This window comes from Curcuma longa, chromosome 16 (genome assembly GCF_044706935.1).
Source record: "Curcuma longa cultivar G26 ecotype Majalengka, Jawa Barat chromosome 16, ITB_CL_G26_1.1, whole genome shotgun sequence".
Lineage (NCBI taxonomy): Eukaryota > Viridiplantae > Streptophyta > Magnoliopsida > Zingiberales > Zingiberaceae > Curcuma > Curcuma longa.
The window spans coordinates 9,898,491-9,915,385 of record NC_133876.1 but is presented as its reverse complement, the minus strand read 5'-3'; the positions used below and the strand labels follow the sequence as shown (position 1 = coordinate 9,915,385).

The window sequence follows — 16,895 nt, the reverse complement described above, 5'->3', positions numbered from 1 at the left end:
ACACTTGTTAGCCCAACCAGCAGCTCAAAATGCTTGAATCCAAAGTAATAGTACTTCACTCGTCTAAGCGTATAAAGTTTTTTTTGTTAGCTAACAACTCCCTATGTGACTAAATTGAGTGTCAGATATCAGAGCTAGCAGCCCACTAATTTAAAATAGAAAAATAGATGTCATTTATGGCAAAGGATGAATCATCAGAATTCACCTTACTGATTTTCTGAATAAGTTCAAAAATTGTCTTCTCTGTGCTTTCCCGTTTTTGTTTCTGCTTCTTGTTCTCGTCCCTCTCTCTTTCCAATGTTCTCTCTAAGATCTGATAATTGAAGTCAGAGTCATATCATCAATGAGAAATCTCAATCTTCAGAATAAATCACAAACCTGTATTCTAGTGTCCTTTTCCTTAGTAGCCTGTTTAATTGATGTCTCAACTGAGGTTTTTTGACCTATCAAAAGATTAACCAAATTAGCATGCTGAGTTAAGTTAACAAGAAAAATTGATATGGCGTTTACCTGATTTAAAGTCATCTATCTCTTTTAGAAAAACTATTTTTTCCTGGTTCAGTTCCTCCTTCTCCTTCATTAAATTATCATTTCTCTTCTGAAGGAAGAAATATAATAATTATAGCATGACTACAATTAAAGAATAAAGATTCCAGAAAATAACCATAGAACAGTGGTAAAATATTAACACAGCGTATAACCTTCAGAGCAGATATAATTTTCTTTTGTTTTTCATTTTCTAGCTTGATAGTTCCCTGAAATATTCATAACTACACAGCATTAGTATTCAGACAGACGTGAACCACACATGATGACAGAAGGATATTTGGCGATTTACTTCGGCTTGAACGATATTATTAACTCGCTTCTCTTGTTCAGCTAAATCAAGTTGACATTTAGCAAGACTTTGGTCCAAGTTGGCTATGGTTTCTTCTTTCTCTAACACAAGCTTCTTTGTCAGTTCAATCTCTGTCTCAGATTTCCTCAAAAACACCTAACCAGAAAAAACAGAAGGTAAAATGGATGAAAATAAAATTATTTAGATAAAGTTAACAGCATCCCGAATGAGCAGATCATCCAATGGTGAAAATTTGCACAGATGAATACAGTTGTAAAAGATCAATCATCAATCTGTAAGTCTGGAGAGTGCATCATTTGTCCTCATAGTCAGGTGCTAATCAAAATTATTTACCATGTCATATACTCTTAACAACAATAAAACAGGATAAATTGCATTTAAATATAGATGATAATATAGTAGGAAATCAAGCCTAATAGTGTGGAGAATTCATATAGCCGACCCCCCGCCCCACTTAGTGGGATAAAAACTTAGTAGTAATTGTTGTTGTATCATATACTCTCATATCCTGTACTTGACTTTAGGGACAAAGGGATTCCAACTTGACAGTTCTTAGTCAATCCTTAAATCTGCACCAGATCAAAAAGCAAATTGAACAATAGATTCAAGTAACAAAATAAATGTTAGCCCAGCAATAAGCAGCATTATGACAGCGATATGCACATTATACTACCCATTTTTACTCCTGAAAATGTATGCATATGCACACATAAACAGCGACAGAATTAATGAAAAAACACTAAAAGGCCTGTTAAAGTTCATTCACTATTCTTAAAATCTTGAATATTAAGAGACCAATTTATATATTTATATTATAAACACTTTGCAATTATGTGTGAATGGGATATTTGACTTTGATTGACCCAACCACGACACATGAAATGATTAGATTTTTTTCACAAGTGGATTGACACCCCAACCACCCTCTGATACCATGTTAAATTGATTGGCTAACCACTATTCTCAAAAGGTCAAGCTATTAGAAAAATGGAGTAATTTATATATTTATATTGTTAATAACAACCTTAAAAGAATCATCTAACAACATGATTGACGCAAAAGTAGCAACATAGACAAAAAACAACTTGCCTTCATCTGCTCTCGTTCATCTTTCATCTTTTCATACTCCACGAGATCAATATTCTTATAACATTCAGCTAACTGCAACATGAAAAGAAGATTCCATACCCAAATATTTCTCACATTTTCTCATAATTAATGTTTTGGGATATACAGCACCTCAGAAATTCTAATATTTAAATGGTCCATCTCTGTCCTCAACACATCAACCTCTTTCTGGGAAGCATCGCACTGAAACTGCTTCTCCCTTAAAAGATTTTCAAACTTTTCAGCATCTACTCTAGCTTTTTGTGCTTCATTGAGATATCTCTGTGCAAAATCATGATTAACTTTCATGTAAAAGATTCTTAGCAGAGAAATCATGATTTTATTTCAGCCATCATGAACCTGAAGACTTTGCTTAGATGTACAGAAATCAAGATGACAAAAACACAATGCCCAACACCAATTGCAACATATGTTTTTCCGAACCTGGCATTCCTCAAAGTTGTGCTTATTCTCTTCACGAAGCTGCACATTGCTTTCACGAAGCAAATTTATTTCTCTTACCTGCATGGAGTAGATCATATCATTGAAAATGAGATTAACAAGCAACCAATGCTAAATCCACCTACAAACTAAATATGGTAACAGGATACCAAAGTTTAAAATTGCTACCTGAATCAGCAGAGCCTTCAATTCTTCATCTTTTAACAATAGTGTTATATCATTCTCCCGTTTAGATTGAAGCAACTCTTTAGCTGTCTCAGAAGCCTTAAGTGCAGTTTCAAGCTAGGGAATTAAAATAGCAATTTAGACAAATAAAGAACTTATTTTTATTGAAAGCATTCAATATTATGAGCATAACGAGAACAAAAACAAAAATCATAAACCTACAAGATTTGGAGTATGCCAATAGTAAATAAAATTCTAAGATGGATACACTTGGTCTTATATATCCAACAATTTTATGAACCAAATAAGCTGTTAAAAAATAGTTATTGTTAAATGATAAGGTGAATGCTATTGAGTCGAGGCAGAGGGCTTTTATTTCTACAATTAAAAACAGAAAAGCTGAATCCAAATCCAATCATAGATGGGAAAAAAGTTGCCAAAGTTCTTTAAAATATTTGATAAAACAAAGTAAGAGTTCAAACAAATTCATAATTCTGATACCAGCTACTCTAGAATGAGAATGTTAAAATGGTTGAAAATCTATGATTAAAAGATCTTCTTTAAGCTAATACCCATTATTTCCAAATGTTGATTATTCTGCAGGATGTCAGATTTCTAACAAACTTAAATCAATTGAGGCACAGGAGGCCTGGATCATAATGCTCATCTCATTTTTCCCATCATATTGCCTTAGCATACTGAATCTCCCCTCTCTTCCAATGTAAAACTGAATACCATAGTAATGGTAGCAACTTGCTGAGACACTGAAACCAATTTTGTTTATAATCAGAAAGTGTTCTAAATGTTGAGTTTAAATGATTAAACTGCAATATTGCTACATGGAAACAGATCCATAGAATATATATACACCTCTAACAAATAGAGGTTTTAGAAGCCACTCATAACTTTTAACAATAAAAAATGACAAATGTAAAATTAACACTATCATAAAAACACTTAATGAATACAAAAATAACCTAAAAAACAATATTTATATTCAAAGAATTATTAGACAATACTATCATCTTTTAAAGAGTTCAGATTTATATATATATATATATATATATATATATAAACAAAATTTGAAGGTAGAACCAAACAAAAGGAACAGTGAACACGACATACTTGAGTTTGATGACGCAATTTTTCCTGCTTTAACAGGATTATCTCAGTCTCTGCCTGCATAACATTTTTTTTTTATCATAATACAAAACTAAAATCATAATTAAATGTATTAGCCAAAAGTCCACTTACTATTTCTTTTGATCGGCGAAGATAGCTGATAACGCTATGCAAATCACTCTCTGCTTTTGAATCTACAGTTTGGGAGACAATTCCAGCAGAATTATTCCCCTTTTCACCAAATCTGGCATATAGAGACTCCAGCTGACTGTGTAATATTTTGTTCTGATAGAAAAGGGTAAATGCATCAAAACTATCAGCAATAAGATATTTCAATAAAATAGGGAATGATATTTAATTCTATGTTACTCGAACTTGGATATCCGATATGGGCATGAATCTGTGAGAAATATATATTTTTTCCAAAATAAGGGCATGGGGACTCACTAGAAAAAGTGTCTAATTTTGGACACAGATACAGGGATATTGTAAACCTTAGAATTAATTATGACATATTTTAATCATTATAATAAAGACTTATAATTATGAAAAATGATAATAAAATAAATCAGCTACACTTAAATAGTTAATGATATTATACTGTAACAACAGTCAATGGGTTTGTTACCTAATGCCTTAAAAATAGGATACATATTCAATGCATCATATCTATTCCTATTTATCAAAATCATTAATAGAGCATTAAAAATGAGAGATTGCTTCTTTCTCTCTTACAAAGATACACTGCTCCCTCTATTAAGCAAAATAAACTTTTCATTTTCATGCTCCATCCCATCCTTTTTTCCAGCTCATTACCTTCTTCCTCTTCATCTTCATACATAACAAATCTTTTCTTCTTGCTCCAACCTGTTACCTTCAGCATATCTTCTAGCTTCTTTAGTGATATACCAACCACATTTGGGAAGTTTGGTGTGAATAGCTACATACACACACCATAAGAAATAAAGGTTGAAGATCTACTCTTTTCTTCATGATTTCAGGTTTTTCTTTTTCCATTTTAGTTTACCATTAGTTCTTTTTTTAAATGTTTTTGAGGAGATACAACTGCAAACATATGTTGTAAAAATATACAGATTTTTGTGTATGTCCACAGAGTTCACAGACAGAGTTTGACCCTCTCTTCATGTGTCAAATTCACATCCCACACCCTGTGTCGTGTCAACATGGGTATTGGAGGGTAATAGAAGAATCTGAGCATCAAAGTTCAAACTGATAAATGAAGATGGGGAAAAGATGATATCATGAAGAAGACTTGAATATGATAATTATGTTTTTTCTTTTTTTTTTTTTGTTAAATCACAATTGCAGATATAAATTTTACTGTGATATTTCTATTTCACAGACATAATTCTGGCCCCAGAAAAACTAAAATCCTTAAGATATACTCTGATATTTTACAAACAATTAATTGTTGATTACAAGGGCTAATTAGGTATAATTAGGATCAAATAAGGCTGAACCTGTGAGTTTAGTGGGTAATTTGGAATTAATCATTTAAAGTTAACTAAGCATATATAGGGTGGGAAAATTTTACGATTGAAGTGGTGTTGAATCAGGTCAAACCAAAAGGAACTGGTGCAGCAGAAATGATAAACCAAGTGTGTTGGTTATTAAAAGTCCTCTTTTTTGACAAATTATTCAATCCCTCCATCGCCCTAAGCTGACACCTCCCCTCCACTCTTGACCATTGCACATGGCTGACACCAACTAGTCATGAGGATCTCCAGCAATAGTACAAACAACTCATCAACACAGGAGCAGCATAAAACCTCCACCACAAGGGACATTGTGATTCCAATTAGCAATAAGAAGAACCCAATATCTTTTCTGTGGATGGTTTTCCATTCCGATCTAAAGTTGTGCTCCTGTTCCCTTTCACCAGCTTGCCTGCACATGTACCTGAACGACACACCTTCCCAACATACGATAATGAAGCAGGCAAATCTGCAAGGTATTTGTAGGCGTAGGGAGACATTGACTTGATATTGTAGGTATCCACAGTAAGGAAGCCATTGAATTAAGCAAGGGTTGTGATTAACAAGTAAGATTTAGCATGATTACCAACTTGGATGAGTCTGTAATGAAATGACTGCTCCGGACAAATCGGTAGAAATCATCAAGGGAGGAAAGAGTCAACCTAAGTTCAAGTCTTGCTGTTGCTGTGGAATAACTTGTGTAGATTGTCAAGGAATTAGGGTGAGAGGCATAGGTGGGGTTGGGTTAAGGTTCAGAAAGGTTAGTGTTGACAGATAAATAAAGGGGCTTCAATGGAGGTTTGTTGTGATTAGTTCTTTGGTACTTAATAAGTTTAAAAGGAAAGAGAGTTCACACAGGTTAGAGGTGAGAGAGATTGTGTGGTAAATGGTAAGTTCAAATATAGGCATGTTATGGATTGAACAGAAAAATGGTGGTGTTAGGGTAATTCTTTTCCTTGATGTGCTCATATTATTCATTCAGTTATTTTATATAATATATAATTCATATTGACTATTATGTTATATATCATCTTACATGTCATTATCATAACTCGATACCTATGTATATATTAATAGGCAAATAGATAAATTCCATTGTGCAAGGACATAGTACTGATACAAAATGACATAGCTATAAGAATTTGATTCTGGATAAGCTATTGGCCTATTTGATGATCATTGATCATCACAGTTTTGTTTGCATTGCCAGAAGCCACCAACTAGGTATCAATTTTCGTGTCAAACTAGACACAATCTTGATTATAATAGTATGCTCCATATTATAATTATCTTGGACTGCAGGGAGTAATACCCATGTCTGTGTTACCATCTTGAATGTAACTTAGCAGTTTAACAGTTAGAATTTAGATTGCATTGAGGTATTCATGGATTTTGATGGTATGATCTCAAGTTAGTAACCTTAAATGTGGAAGTAAATTTTCTCATGTGATTCCCTTCTCTTTCCTGTAGGTCCATGAGAAAAGATAGCTTAGAATTTTAATTGGTTGAGGTCTAATCAGTTGCGAGGGATTGGTCTAAGAATACATGACATTCTTCAGAAAATCTTGATATTCAATTTAGCTTTTGGCTCCATATATTACACAGAAGATACACTTCAGAAAAATATATTTTTTTAATTTTTTTGATATTTACTGCAAAGGAAAATCATGGTCAATGAAAATATTCTTTTAGTCAACAAAAAATGTAAACAATTTTTTTAAGAAAATTGGTTTTGTTGGAGCCATGCTAGAGCCGTCAATTTGGGTTAGGCCCGTTGGATTGGCCCGCCCCGCTAAACAATTTAAGCGGGTTGGATTGAAATTTTATTAACCATTTTAAGGTTAGTTTAGGTGAGCCGACCCACCTAGGCCTGCAACCCGCGTGGGTCAACCCATGGTGGGCTTGGGTTGGCCTGCGGGTTGAGAAATTTTTTTTTTCAAAATTTAAAATTAAAGTAAAAAACTCAATGGACTAATAGGCTTGACCCGTCTAAACTGCAATCCAAACTTTGGATTGGGTTGGAGATTTTTCAACCCGCCAAGTTGGTGGGTCGGCCAGGCCCGCCCTGCCATATGATGGATTTCTAGTGAGTTGGCCCACCCCACCATGGATTGGTCCGTTTGACAACTCTAGAGCCAGGCGAGCAGAATGGATTGGTCAAGCAAGGGAATCCAATTGGGTCGGTTGAGCCAAAATGATCTGGTCAAATCAAGGGTCCAAGTAGATTGATCAGTCCACGTAGGCCCATTGGTCTGATGGGACAAGGTGGGTCAATTGAATTTGCGTGAACCAAGTGGCTCAGTCAGTTTGGTCAACCAAGTGAGGCAAGTTGATTTGGCTTGGCCAATTGGACCTCTTGGTCAATCAATTAAGTTGATCTAGGCAACTCAATCAATCATGGCGGATCAACCAAGTCGAAAGGGCTATGTTGTCCTATCGGGAAAGACACAAGACACCTAGCCCAAGCCTGCCCAACCATAATGACCTGAAGGAGGAATATTTTTGCTTGGTGTGCCAAATTCAGAAAAATATATTTTAATATCACATTCGAATAGTAGAAAATAATGTCTCTTCCCTAAAAAAGTTTTTTTCCTAATTTTTTTGATCTTTCAGAAAACAAGCTGAGTTAATATCTTTATTTCTTTCATGGGTTTGGATAGATATAGGCATCAAAGTTACTTTAAATTTCTCTATTCAAAGTTGTTTAAGAAACTTCATATCTATATATCCAATTTGCATTTTAATTTGCAAATTTATCTTGTAACCTTTCAAATGTGATAAAGTTAGTATTTGCAATGAGATATATCCATATTATTCTTTTTGTGTCTCTCTTGTGGGTTATACTATTAATAGCATGAGCTTGCATATAGTGTTGCTCCAACAAAATTTTGTTACCTGCATAGCAGGCTCGTAAGGGATTGGAGTGAGGCTGTTGGAGAAGCCATTCCAAGCCATTTTAGACATGCCATTTTTGGCCATGATAGTTCAAGCAAAAATAATCTCTCCAACAAGAGTGTCATACATGTGATCAATATCTCAGCAAGGATAATAGAATTCAGTACTATTACAGTTTCAATTTTATCTCCTTTCTTATTTATGCTCATTAGCATACACTGCTAATTTTAACTGTGTTAATTACCAATCACAACTACTCTCACGCATGAACATAATTTTAATTAATAATAAATACTACAGTGCTGCAAAATGAAGAGTACCCAGAATGACATTTTATTGCACATAATAATGAGCTAGATCTAAGTCATTGGAAAGCAAGGCCTGACAGACCCTGAATCCCTTCTATGTAGTGTTTTTAAAAATAAATAAGAAACACATACTTGTTCATTCACTTCATTGTACTTCTTGTCAGATTCATCCTTCATAGCATGTAATGTTGTCTTTTCATGTTCCCAAGATGACTTTAGGATCTCCTGAAAACAAATAAACTATCATAAAAATGAAATTAATGTAATTCCAAAACCAAACTCTCGGAATTCAAATTTTATTATGAAGAAAATAATTATTAACATGAGAGATTGAAATCCTTTTTACAGCCTCTAACCCAAACAAAAAAGAAACAAACTATCTAGAAAAGAATAATCCTATAACTAAAAGAATTTATCAAATTTGGAATCACCCCCTATACTCTAAGTAACATAATAGCCAAAACAAAAATTATCTTAAATTCACTTATTCTCCTAAATAAAAGATATATATACATTTAGAAAGCTTACAACTTTAAAAATTAAATTCCTAATTTGTATTACTGTCAAAGTAACATAAATGCCAACAAAGTGAAACTGAAATAATCCCAACTGGTGCTGAAAAACTTTACACATTAAAGGCCAAAAAGGTATACATTTTCATTTTTCAGCATATCTGAAACCTCCCTAAGTTTTACAACTTCACATTGCAGAGAAGACACCTCATGAGATGTTTTAGTCAACTCCTGTATTGTCTCAGATTGAAGCATAACCTGCAAGCATCAGAAAACAACTAAGAGAAACAAAATTCACTCACAAATTTTATTACAGTAAAAAGCTAGTAGAAGTAATTGCAAGTCAAAAAATTTTAAATTTATAGAAGAAATACAAAATTTAATTGGATTAAAAATTAAATAAACATAAAAAGGATTTAGAAAAACTCTACTGAACTAACTATAAAAATATTACTAATTTTGGCATCTCAATAACAAAAATATTAAGCTCATTCAATTCAATAAGTGCACATAACTAGGAATTAGTACCAAATTTTGTTGTGGCATTCATTGTAGAACTGAAAAAAATAGATTCCAAAGAAAAAAATAAACTCTGTTAATGACAAAAAAAAAAGTATATTGGCATTCATAAATCATGATCAATTTTGACACTAATATATAAAACTCACTATAAATGTTCATCTTTATATTCTTTAAGATGACACAAAAGAGAGGAATCTCAAACTCAATAAATCCTTATAAAACATGAGTGGCACATTAAATCACTGATATAATCTTCAAATGATGAATTTTAAAGGATCTACAATAAATTTAAAACATATTTTCACTTAATTTTGTAATGTGGATGCACTCACAAAAGACCCTTCCACAAGATGAGTGGAACTTGCAATATAAAAAGCATGATTCCCTAGAAATCTCTCATTTTCATACCAGTTGGGAATGACAGAACGAGCCATACACAGATATACTTGTGCTTGTCTCCAGCCTACCCTTCATACTCCGTGCCTTCTTCCTAGGACAATAAACATAATTCGCCAAGAACATATTCACTCTAGCTTATATTGGAAGAGTCCAACCTAGCCAACCAGTTCAATACCATCCAAAATATTGAGGCCGCCTAAATCCAACTTGAAATGTATTCCACATAAAAAAGTTTTCTGCAGAACCAATATCCAGGTTACTGGGCTCGAAACTGATGTCAGTGTGAAGAGCTGAGCATGGGAATCAAAACAAGGACCTGATGTAATGATAGCTATCAGAGTAGGTGCTAAAAGTCAGCTGACATCAGAACTTTGCTCAATGCAAGTGGATTATGTAAAAAACATACTATTAGACTACCAATATAAACCTAGAGTTTTGAACTATACATGAAGTCACATTAATATTTCATGAATTTTCAAACAAATTTTCAACCCATATAAACTTTTCAGCCATCAAAAGAAAAAAATCATCAGAAGAACTAAAAAACTTGTCTCTTAATTTGTCACTTTACCTGTCTCTCATAGTTGTGTTGGGCAATTTGCCATCGCTTGTGTTCCCTATCTAGATCTTCTTTCAAGGAAGATACTTGTGTTTCCAACGATTCTATTTGAGCCCTATGATGAGATTGACTAAATACTATGAGCATGTACAGTATGCTGAAGAGGAGCATAGACCCTAATATAAAAATAAAAACATACAATTTCTGAGCAATTTCCACCCTTAGACTGGAAGTTTCAGCAAAAAGAGCAGAGATTTCCCTATCTTTGTCCTCACTAAGTGAAGCAACTTCTTCACACTTCAATGTGTATTTTTTCTCCATCTCAGATACCTTATTTCTGAGGGCAGAGACATCATCATCTAATGCCCTTTTGACTTTTTCTGCCTATAGCAATCAAAAACAAAGCAGCAAACTCTTAATTTAAGAGTGATTAGCAGATGATATAAAAAAGAAAAAAACAGCTTCTAATCTTCTTAACCAAACACTAAATCACCTCTAATTTGTATGCCTCATGGGCAGATTCAATTTGCTTCAATGCCATCTCATTCGCATGTGCTATTTCTTTGTACTGTGCCAAAAGAAACACACCCAAATAATTATACAAGAATGAAAGAAATACCATAATCCTAAAATACAAAGGATTGAAGTACCTGAACCATATAATCCTTGTCGGCCCGTGACTCCTCTCTTAGTCTTTCTAATTCCTCTCTCACCCTCCACAATTCTCCAGAATCCTATTAGAACAATAAGAAGAAATAGAATTAATGTAGTCAATCATCTTCACCCTGAAATTATACATGTACGAGAATGCTTTATATAGTGCATAATATTGTTGTAAAAGAAAGATGAGAGATCTAGCATGAGCACAACAAATACATTCATGTGGATTCGTTTCAGGATGTAAACATAACACAAAATTTGTATCAACTTAAAAAAATACTAAATAAGTACGAAGCTGTGGACTATCAGACGTACCAATTTATATTATATACAAGTCAATGAAATTATAGTAGCGGTAGAATGAAATAGAAATGAGATATTAATGCCAAACTGTAAACAAATGAAAGCCAGCACATACCTCATTGGTAGAAAACATTAGATGGTCATATCTGGGATCACCCTTGCCATCCTGTATGGATTAGATAAATGACATGAATAGCATAAATATATTTTGATGTTAGTCGAAAATTATTTGCTATTAGATATCATCAAAAAAATTCTCAGGGGATAAATTTCAGTTATAATGGGTAAGTTCATCATAGTTTTGACTACAGACACCAATTCTATTTGCTCAGGGAACCACTTCAAATGATATTAGTTCCAGCAGTAAACATGCAAGTCACAACTGACAAGTGTCAATTTGTTCACCAAGTTAGTTTCCTTCTGAACATGAAACATACTTACACTTAGGACATGGTAGAATTTGTTCATCTGAAACGATAACTAAACAAGGCTTTTGAAGAAGTTTTTAACTTAGTCCAAAAATAAACAGGATTAATTTTTTCATTTGCAAGAAAAATCACTTTCTAAGCCCAAAACAGGCCATTAAATTTTTTCCTATCAAAGATTTGTTGGGTTTTGCAATAATCCATTTGGATTTCTTGTTTGCTTAGTCATTTTTGAATCAAGATAAAACAGCTAATTGCACACATAAAATAATGCTCGTCCTTTAACATCTGAAAATGAACTATCTTAGATCATCATTTGTGCAACCAAGGTTTAGCTTAAAATACAACTATTATGCTTATAAATGATAGAAGACATAAAAGGGACCAGATAAACTAAAAAGATGAAGGTTTCATATCTACCTTTTGTTCATCACTCTTCACCCTTGTTTCAATCTCAGAACATCGGGCCTAAAAGATATGGTCACATGAGAATTCATCTGAACAATGAGTACAAGAACTAACTAGCTAAACTTTTTAAAGGAAAACCTCAGCTACTGCAGCCCTAGATTCAGCAGAAGTAACAGCAGCCCAAGCATCAGTTAATTCTTTCTTCATTTCCTGAAGTTGTTTTATAGAAGTCTCATGTGCATTATCCTTATCATTTGTTAAAACATGAACACGATCTCGTTCTTCTTGTAGCTCTCTCTTAGCTTCTGCCCATTCTCTCTGTAAGATGGATTGGACATAACCACTCGGGAGTGACAAATACAAAAAAATTTGCAACCAAAAACATTAAATCCAAAATTGTCAAGAAGCTCAGTTGAAGCCAGATAAGCTGCAGCTAGAAGATAAGTAGATCAGCATTTGAACCTGATTTAACTGGCCCTTGCCTGAATCAAAAGCCCAAACTCAAACTGAACTCATTAAACATGAATCAAACTTCAATATAAACTCATAACATAGTCTCAATTTGTTAAGGGCCAAATAAATAGCATTTGAAAGAATCAGCAAAGGGGAGGGAAATACATGAGACAGCAATGTTAAAAAAAAAAAAGGGAAAAAATGAATAGAGAACAACAAATCCATGATGAAAGCACCTTAACAAGCCAATTCAATAGACTAATTGATGAATAAACTCCAGTCAACAGTCCATAAAATGAAGATTATAGCTATACAAAGACATGACAGAATTTTATATTACAGCATGAAAAAGTTGTCAGAAAGAAGTTTTTTTTTTGGAATTTATAAAGCAGCTAGATATCAAAAAGAGAGAAAAAGAGCATCAAAGACAGTTTAATGAAAACTGATACAAAAAAAAAAATTCAACACTTCATTCATGGTAACATGACAGCCACAAATAAGCTTTGCCAATTTGACCAAATGCAAATGAGTTATTCCATTCACAAAATCAGATGCTGAATTGCAATCAGAAAATGAGATGCCATATTTATAGGTGACATACGCATGTACCAAATATAACTGCAAAGCAAATGATTCAAAAACTGATATAGAGCACAACCCAAACTCAAGAAATAGACACTGAAATGGTATTTCATGCATCTCAAAATCGAATCAGCAATTATAGAGAACACAAACCCACCATCCCCATTGCTGATCCAAAGCAAGAGAAAGGGAGAAAAAAATGCTAAAAGATATAGACAAACAAAATAAAACAAATGACAAAAAAAATGGCAGCAGAATGCATAATCAAGTAAAAAAAACAATACTGCCATACCTCTACCCGTTTTGAGTATTCCTCAAGTTTTTTAATTTCAACTGTCCTTGAATTCTGAATAAACAGAAAAATGTTACAATATACAATGAAGTCCCTAGAAACAATGTCAAAAGAACTACACAAGGAAAAAAAAACATACCTCCCGAACCTCATCGGCACTTTGAATGGTGTCCAAGGTTGACTGTATCAAAAGCAAATGAATATCTCAATAGCTTATAAAATGAACTCATGTATCAAATTTTGACACAATAGTTCACAATTAAACTTGGCATAATATTCATGACTACATTCTAGCATTAAAGAAAGACAAGCATAGAATGCTACCCAACTGAATTGAAAGAAGACATGCAAAACAACTAGAACAACAAAATGACAAGATGATTAGAATAACAAAACAACTATAAATTATGAATATGAAGATTAATCGCAAACATCACCTGAAGACGATGTACTCTCTCAGATAAGTTGTGAATTTCATCGGTGGCTCTCCTTTCTGAATTAGTCATAATCTCCTTTTCATGCTTCAGAATAGACACCTGGGGAAAAGGCCTATTGATCTTGTGCACCCAGGCTCTAAACAAGAAATGTAACACATAATTAACCAACCTCCATGGATAGTTTTCTTATAATCTCCTCAGCTTCTTGTACAGAATTAGAAGATTCTCGGAGCCTCTTCTGAAAATCAACTACCAACTGAGTAAATTCCACATTTCTAGCTGAGACAGCATTAGCTTCCTTCCTCTGCAGATATTTTGAAGAGAAAAAAACCCCAAGATTATAAACAAGAAGTTAACTAGAGACACAACTTCCAAAATTAAAAATGGTTTTAATCAAAAGAAAAGTATCATAAAAAACAACACATTAAAAATTCAAGAATTCACCTATTTACTAAATTGGTCTATGTCATCAAAATTAGTTAATAGAATGATAGTATGTGTGTAATTCATATCAACGTCACAATGTAACTGCGAGAATATTTCAGATCATTCAAAAGGAAAAAAAACTGACAACTGCTTGAGCTGAATAAATAATTGGAACTAGAGTTTTTGATAGTAAAACCTGCCAACCATTATCTTAAAGAGACAGTTGCTCATAACTGATTTTGGAATTAGGATTGCAAAAAATATAATGGTCCCAAAGTTAACAAATGGCCACATCAATTGTAAATTCAGTAGCAATTTTATTAATGATGAAAATGAATCATCTGTGAAGAAAAAGGCATAATAAATAAAGTTAAAGATCACAAGTGCAGCAAGAATCTGCTAAGTTACATTGTCAGTAGATTCAGAAAATTCTGAATCTATTTGCAAATCCAATTTCCACCAGAATAACCCTTTCCAGCTTGCATCAGTACACTTAGTCAAATCATTCATTGGATAAAATGTAAATGTTTATGCTGCATGTATCTTGAAAAAATAGGAAACAAGGATGATGGAGCCTTTTCCTTGTTGATTTAAGATTCAACACTCATACCAACACATTCAGTTCAATTATTTATTCTATCAGTTTAAGGTTAGATGAGTTCAGTCAAAATTCATTGTGACCAGCTTGAGACACAATTGTTAAGAGCAACTTGAGTAATCCTCCAAGTGTCAAGGGTTACATTGAATACACAGCCTAGGATTATGCAAGATTAACCTAACTACATTTGAGATGGCAAAGTCTTCCTAGCCCATCCCTCCAACAACTTGGATCTTCAAGAGTCATTTCTTTATGGCAACAAAAACAAATAACAGTGAAATAAAACTGGATAGTCATTCTTCTTATTCCTTCTCAAGGTATGAAAGATTGTTCCATGATGGTGGGCAAAGGTGAAACATATCCTTCTGCATATCAGCTAGCATGCATAACCTTCCAAGACCTGTACCCCAACTAACCTTCTCATCCTCAACCCAAAACATATTGTTCCTCCTTCCTGAGCAACTAGGCTGCTGCTTCTTCTGCTGCAGCAAGGGCTGCTGCTTCTTAGTTACATAGACATCTTCCTCTGCCCAGCAAAGCTAGGGCCCAGTGTAGGGATAATTCTTCTTCCTCTGTTCAAATTCCATGAAGCAAGATCTCGAAGGAGGCTTCTACTTCCTCTAGGTAATCTCTTCCTCTTTCTCCTCCTTCCCAGGGCTCAGCAGAAGCTTCTTCTTCTTCCAGGTATTCTCTTCCTAGGGCTAGGCAGTAGCTTCTTCTTCCTCTAGGTAATCTCTTCCTCTTTCTCCTCCTTCCCAGGGCTCAACAGAAGCTTCTTCTTCCAGGTATTCTCTTCCTAGGGCTAGCCAGTAGTTTCTTTCTCCAGGTAATCTTCTCCTCCTGCTTTTAGGACTCAACATAGGGACCAGCACATGGCTTGGCATGGTCATCAGACCTTGTTCCAACTGAAAACCAATACATTAGCCCGGATCAAGACTTTAAACCTTGCTCCCTCTACCCATTCTTCTAAGTCACATTACTTTTTAGGAAATAAGAAAAGAAGTTATACAACAGAAAACCAAAGTTTACAGAATCAAAAGAGAAAGCAAGAATACAATTAGATTTGTAAACATGATTGGTTAGTTAATAACCTTCAATATTACTAGATCATTACATTTGCAAGCATACATCAGTAGATCAACTAACTGGGTGTTGCCTTACCTTGTTATTTTTTCAAGGAAATGCAGCCAAAAAAAACACATTTCAAAGATAACAAGTCTTCAATATTGTGCGAATAGTTTGTGTTCCAGTGATCATATATAGAAGTGCCTACTTCTTTATGAAATTAAGAGTCACTTGGATCAGATGATTGCCTAGCACCTTGGCAGATGAGAAACCAGCAACTTGTACTGATTTCACCAGAAACTCACTGATTAAAGGGTCAATTTTACTGTGGTTATGAAACAGGCAAGCATCACAGAAGTAGACATAACAAGAGATGGTGCACAACAGTTTTGCAAATGCTGCACAAATGTATCTTAGGAAATATTCAGGGTTTCACAAACTTACAAGCATTGATGATAAATAACTTATCCAAGAAACAAGATAAGAAAATTCTGTTAAAGCAGGTAGCCAAAAGGACAGTAAACTAAGTAGTCTGGCAATTAGCTATACAATGACAGACAGTTAATAAGACACATTATGGTGCTGGTTTTAGAAAAAATCCTACCTGGTGTTCGATTTCCTTCTTCAGCCCACCCAGTTGATCTTTAGCAAAGTTTGCTTCCAGAACCTTTTTATCACGTTCTGATCGTAATAGTGTGACTTCACCCCTTTTACGAAGAAGGAAAACATGAATCACACAGTTTAGAAAACAAAATAACACAAATAAGCAAGATGAATAGTCATGATCAAAGTGTGTTTACAATTTCCATATTACAAAAATATTTATGTTTATCATTTTGA

General features: G+C 33.9%; 1 protein-coding gene across 4 annotated transcripts in view; it reads right to left on the bottom strand.

The window, feature by feature from the left end:
* Positions 1-16,895, bottom strand: part of LOC141847461 (nuclear-pore anchor-like) — a 46,336-nt gene that overhangs the window by 2,656 nt on the left and 26,785 nt on the right. For 3 of the 4 annotated variants that reach the window (XM_074735507.1, XM_074735509.1, XM_074735510.1), the window contains 25 exons: positions 16,660-16,762; positions 14,136-14,270; positions 13,967-14,065; positions 13,669-13,710; positions 13,530-13,583; positions 12,341-12,520; positions 12,215-12,262; positions 11,485-11,535; positions 11,057-11,140; positions 10,900-10,974; positions 10,606-10,790; positions 10,419-10,521; positions 9,068-9,184; positions 8,547-8,639; positions 3,848-4,000; positions 3,719-3,772; positions 2,597-2,710; positions 2,411-2,488; positions 2,099-2,248; positions 1,949-2,020; positions 839-994; positions 702-755; positions 511-598; positions 379-443; positions 206-313 (listed from right to left, as the gene is read on the bottom strand). In XM_074735507.1, the coding sequence (XP_074591608.1) occupies positions 206-313; positions 379-443; positions 511-598; positions 702-755; positions 839-994; positions 1,949-2,020; positions 2,099-2,248; positions 2,411-2,488; positions 2,597-2,710; positions 3,719-3,772; positions 3,848-4,000; positions 8,547-8,639; positions 9,068-9,184; positions 10,419-10,521; positions 10,606-10,790; positions 10,900-10,974; positions 11,057-11,140; positions 11,485-11,535; positions 12,215-12,262; positions 12,341-12,520; positions 13,530-13,583; positions 13,669-13,710; positions 13,967-14,065; positions 14,136-14,270; positions 16,660-16,762 (2,461 nt within the window). Of the gene's footprint in view, positions 1-205; positions 314-378; positions 444-510; positions 599-701; positions 756-838; positions 995-1,948; positions 2,021-2,098; positions 2,249-2,410; positions 2,489-2,596; positions 2,711-3,718; positions 3,773-3,847; positions 4,001-8,546; positions 8,640-9,067; positions 9,185-10,418; positions 10,522-10,605; positions 10,791-10,899; positions 10,975-11,056; positions 11,141-11,484; positions 11,536-12,214; positions 12,265-12,340; positions 12,521-13,529; positions 13,584-13,668; positions 13,711-13,966; positions 14,066-14,135; positions 14,271-16,659; positions 16,763-16,895 lie in introns of all 4 variants that reach the window. The other variant, XM_074735508.1, reaches the window with a different exon arrangement.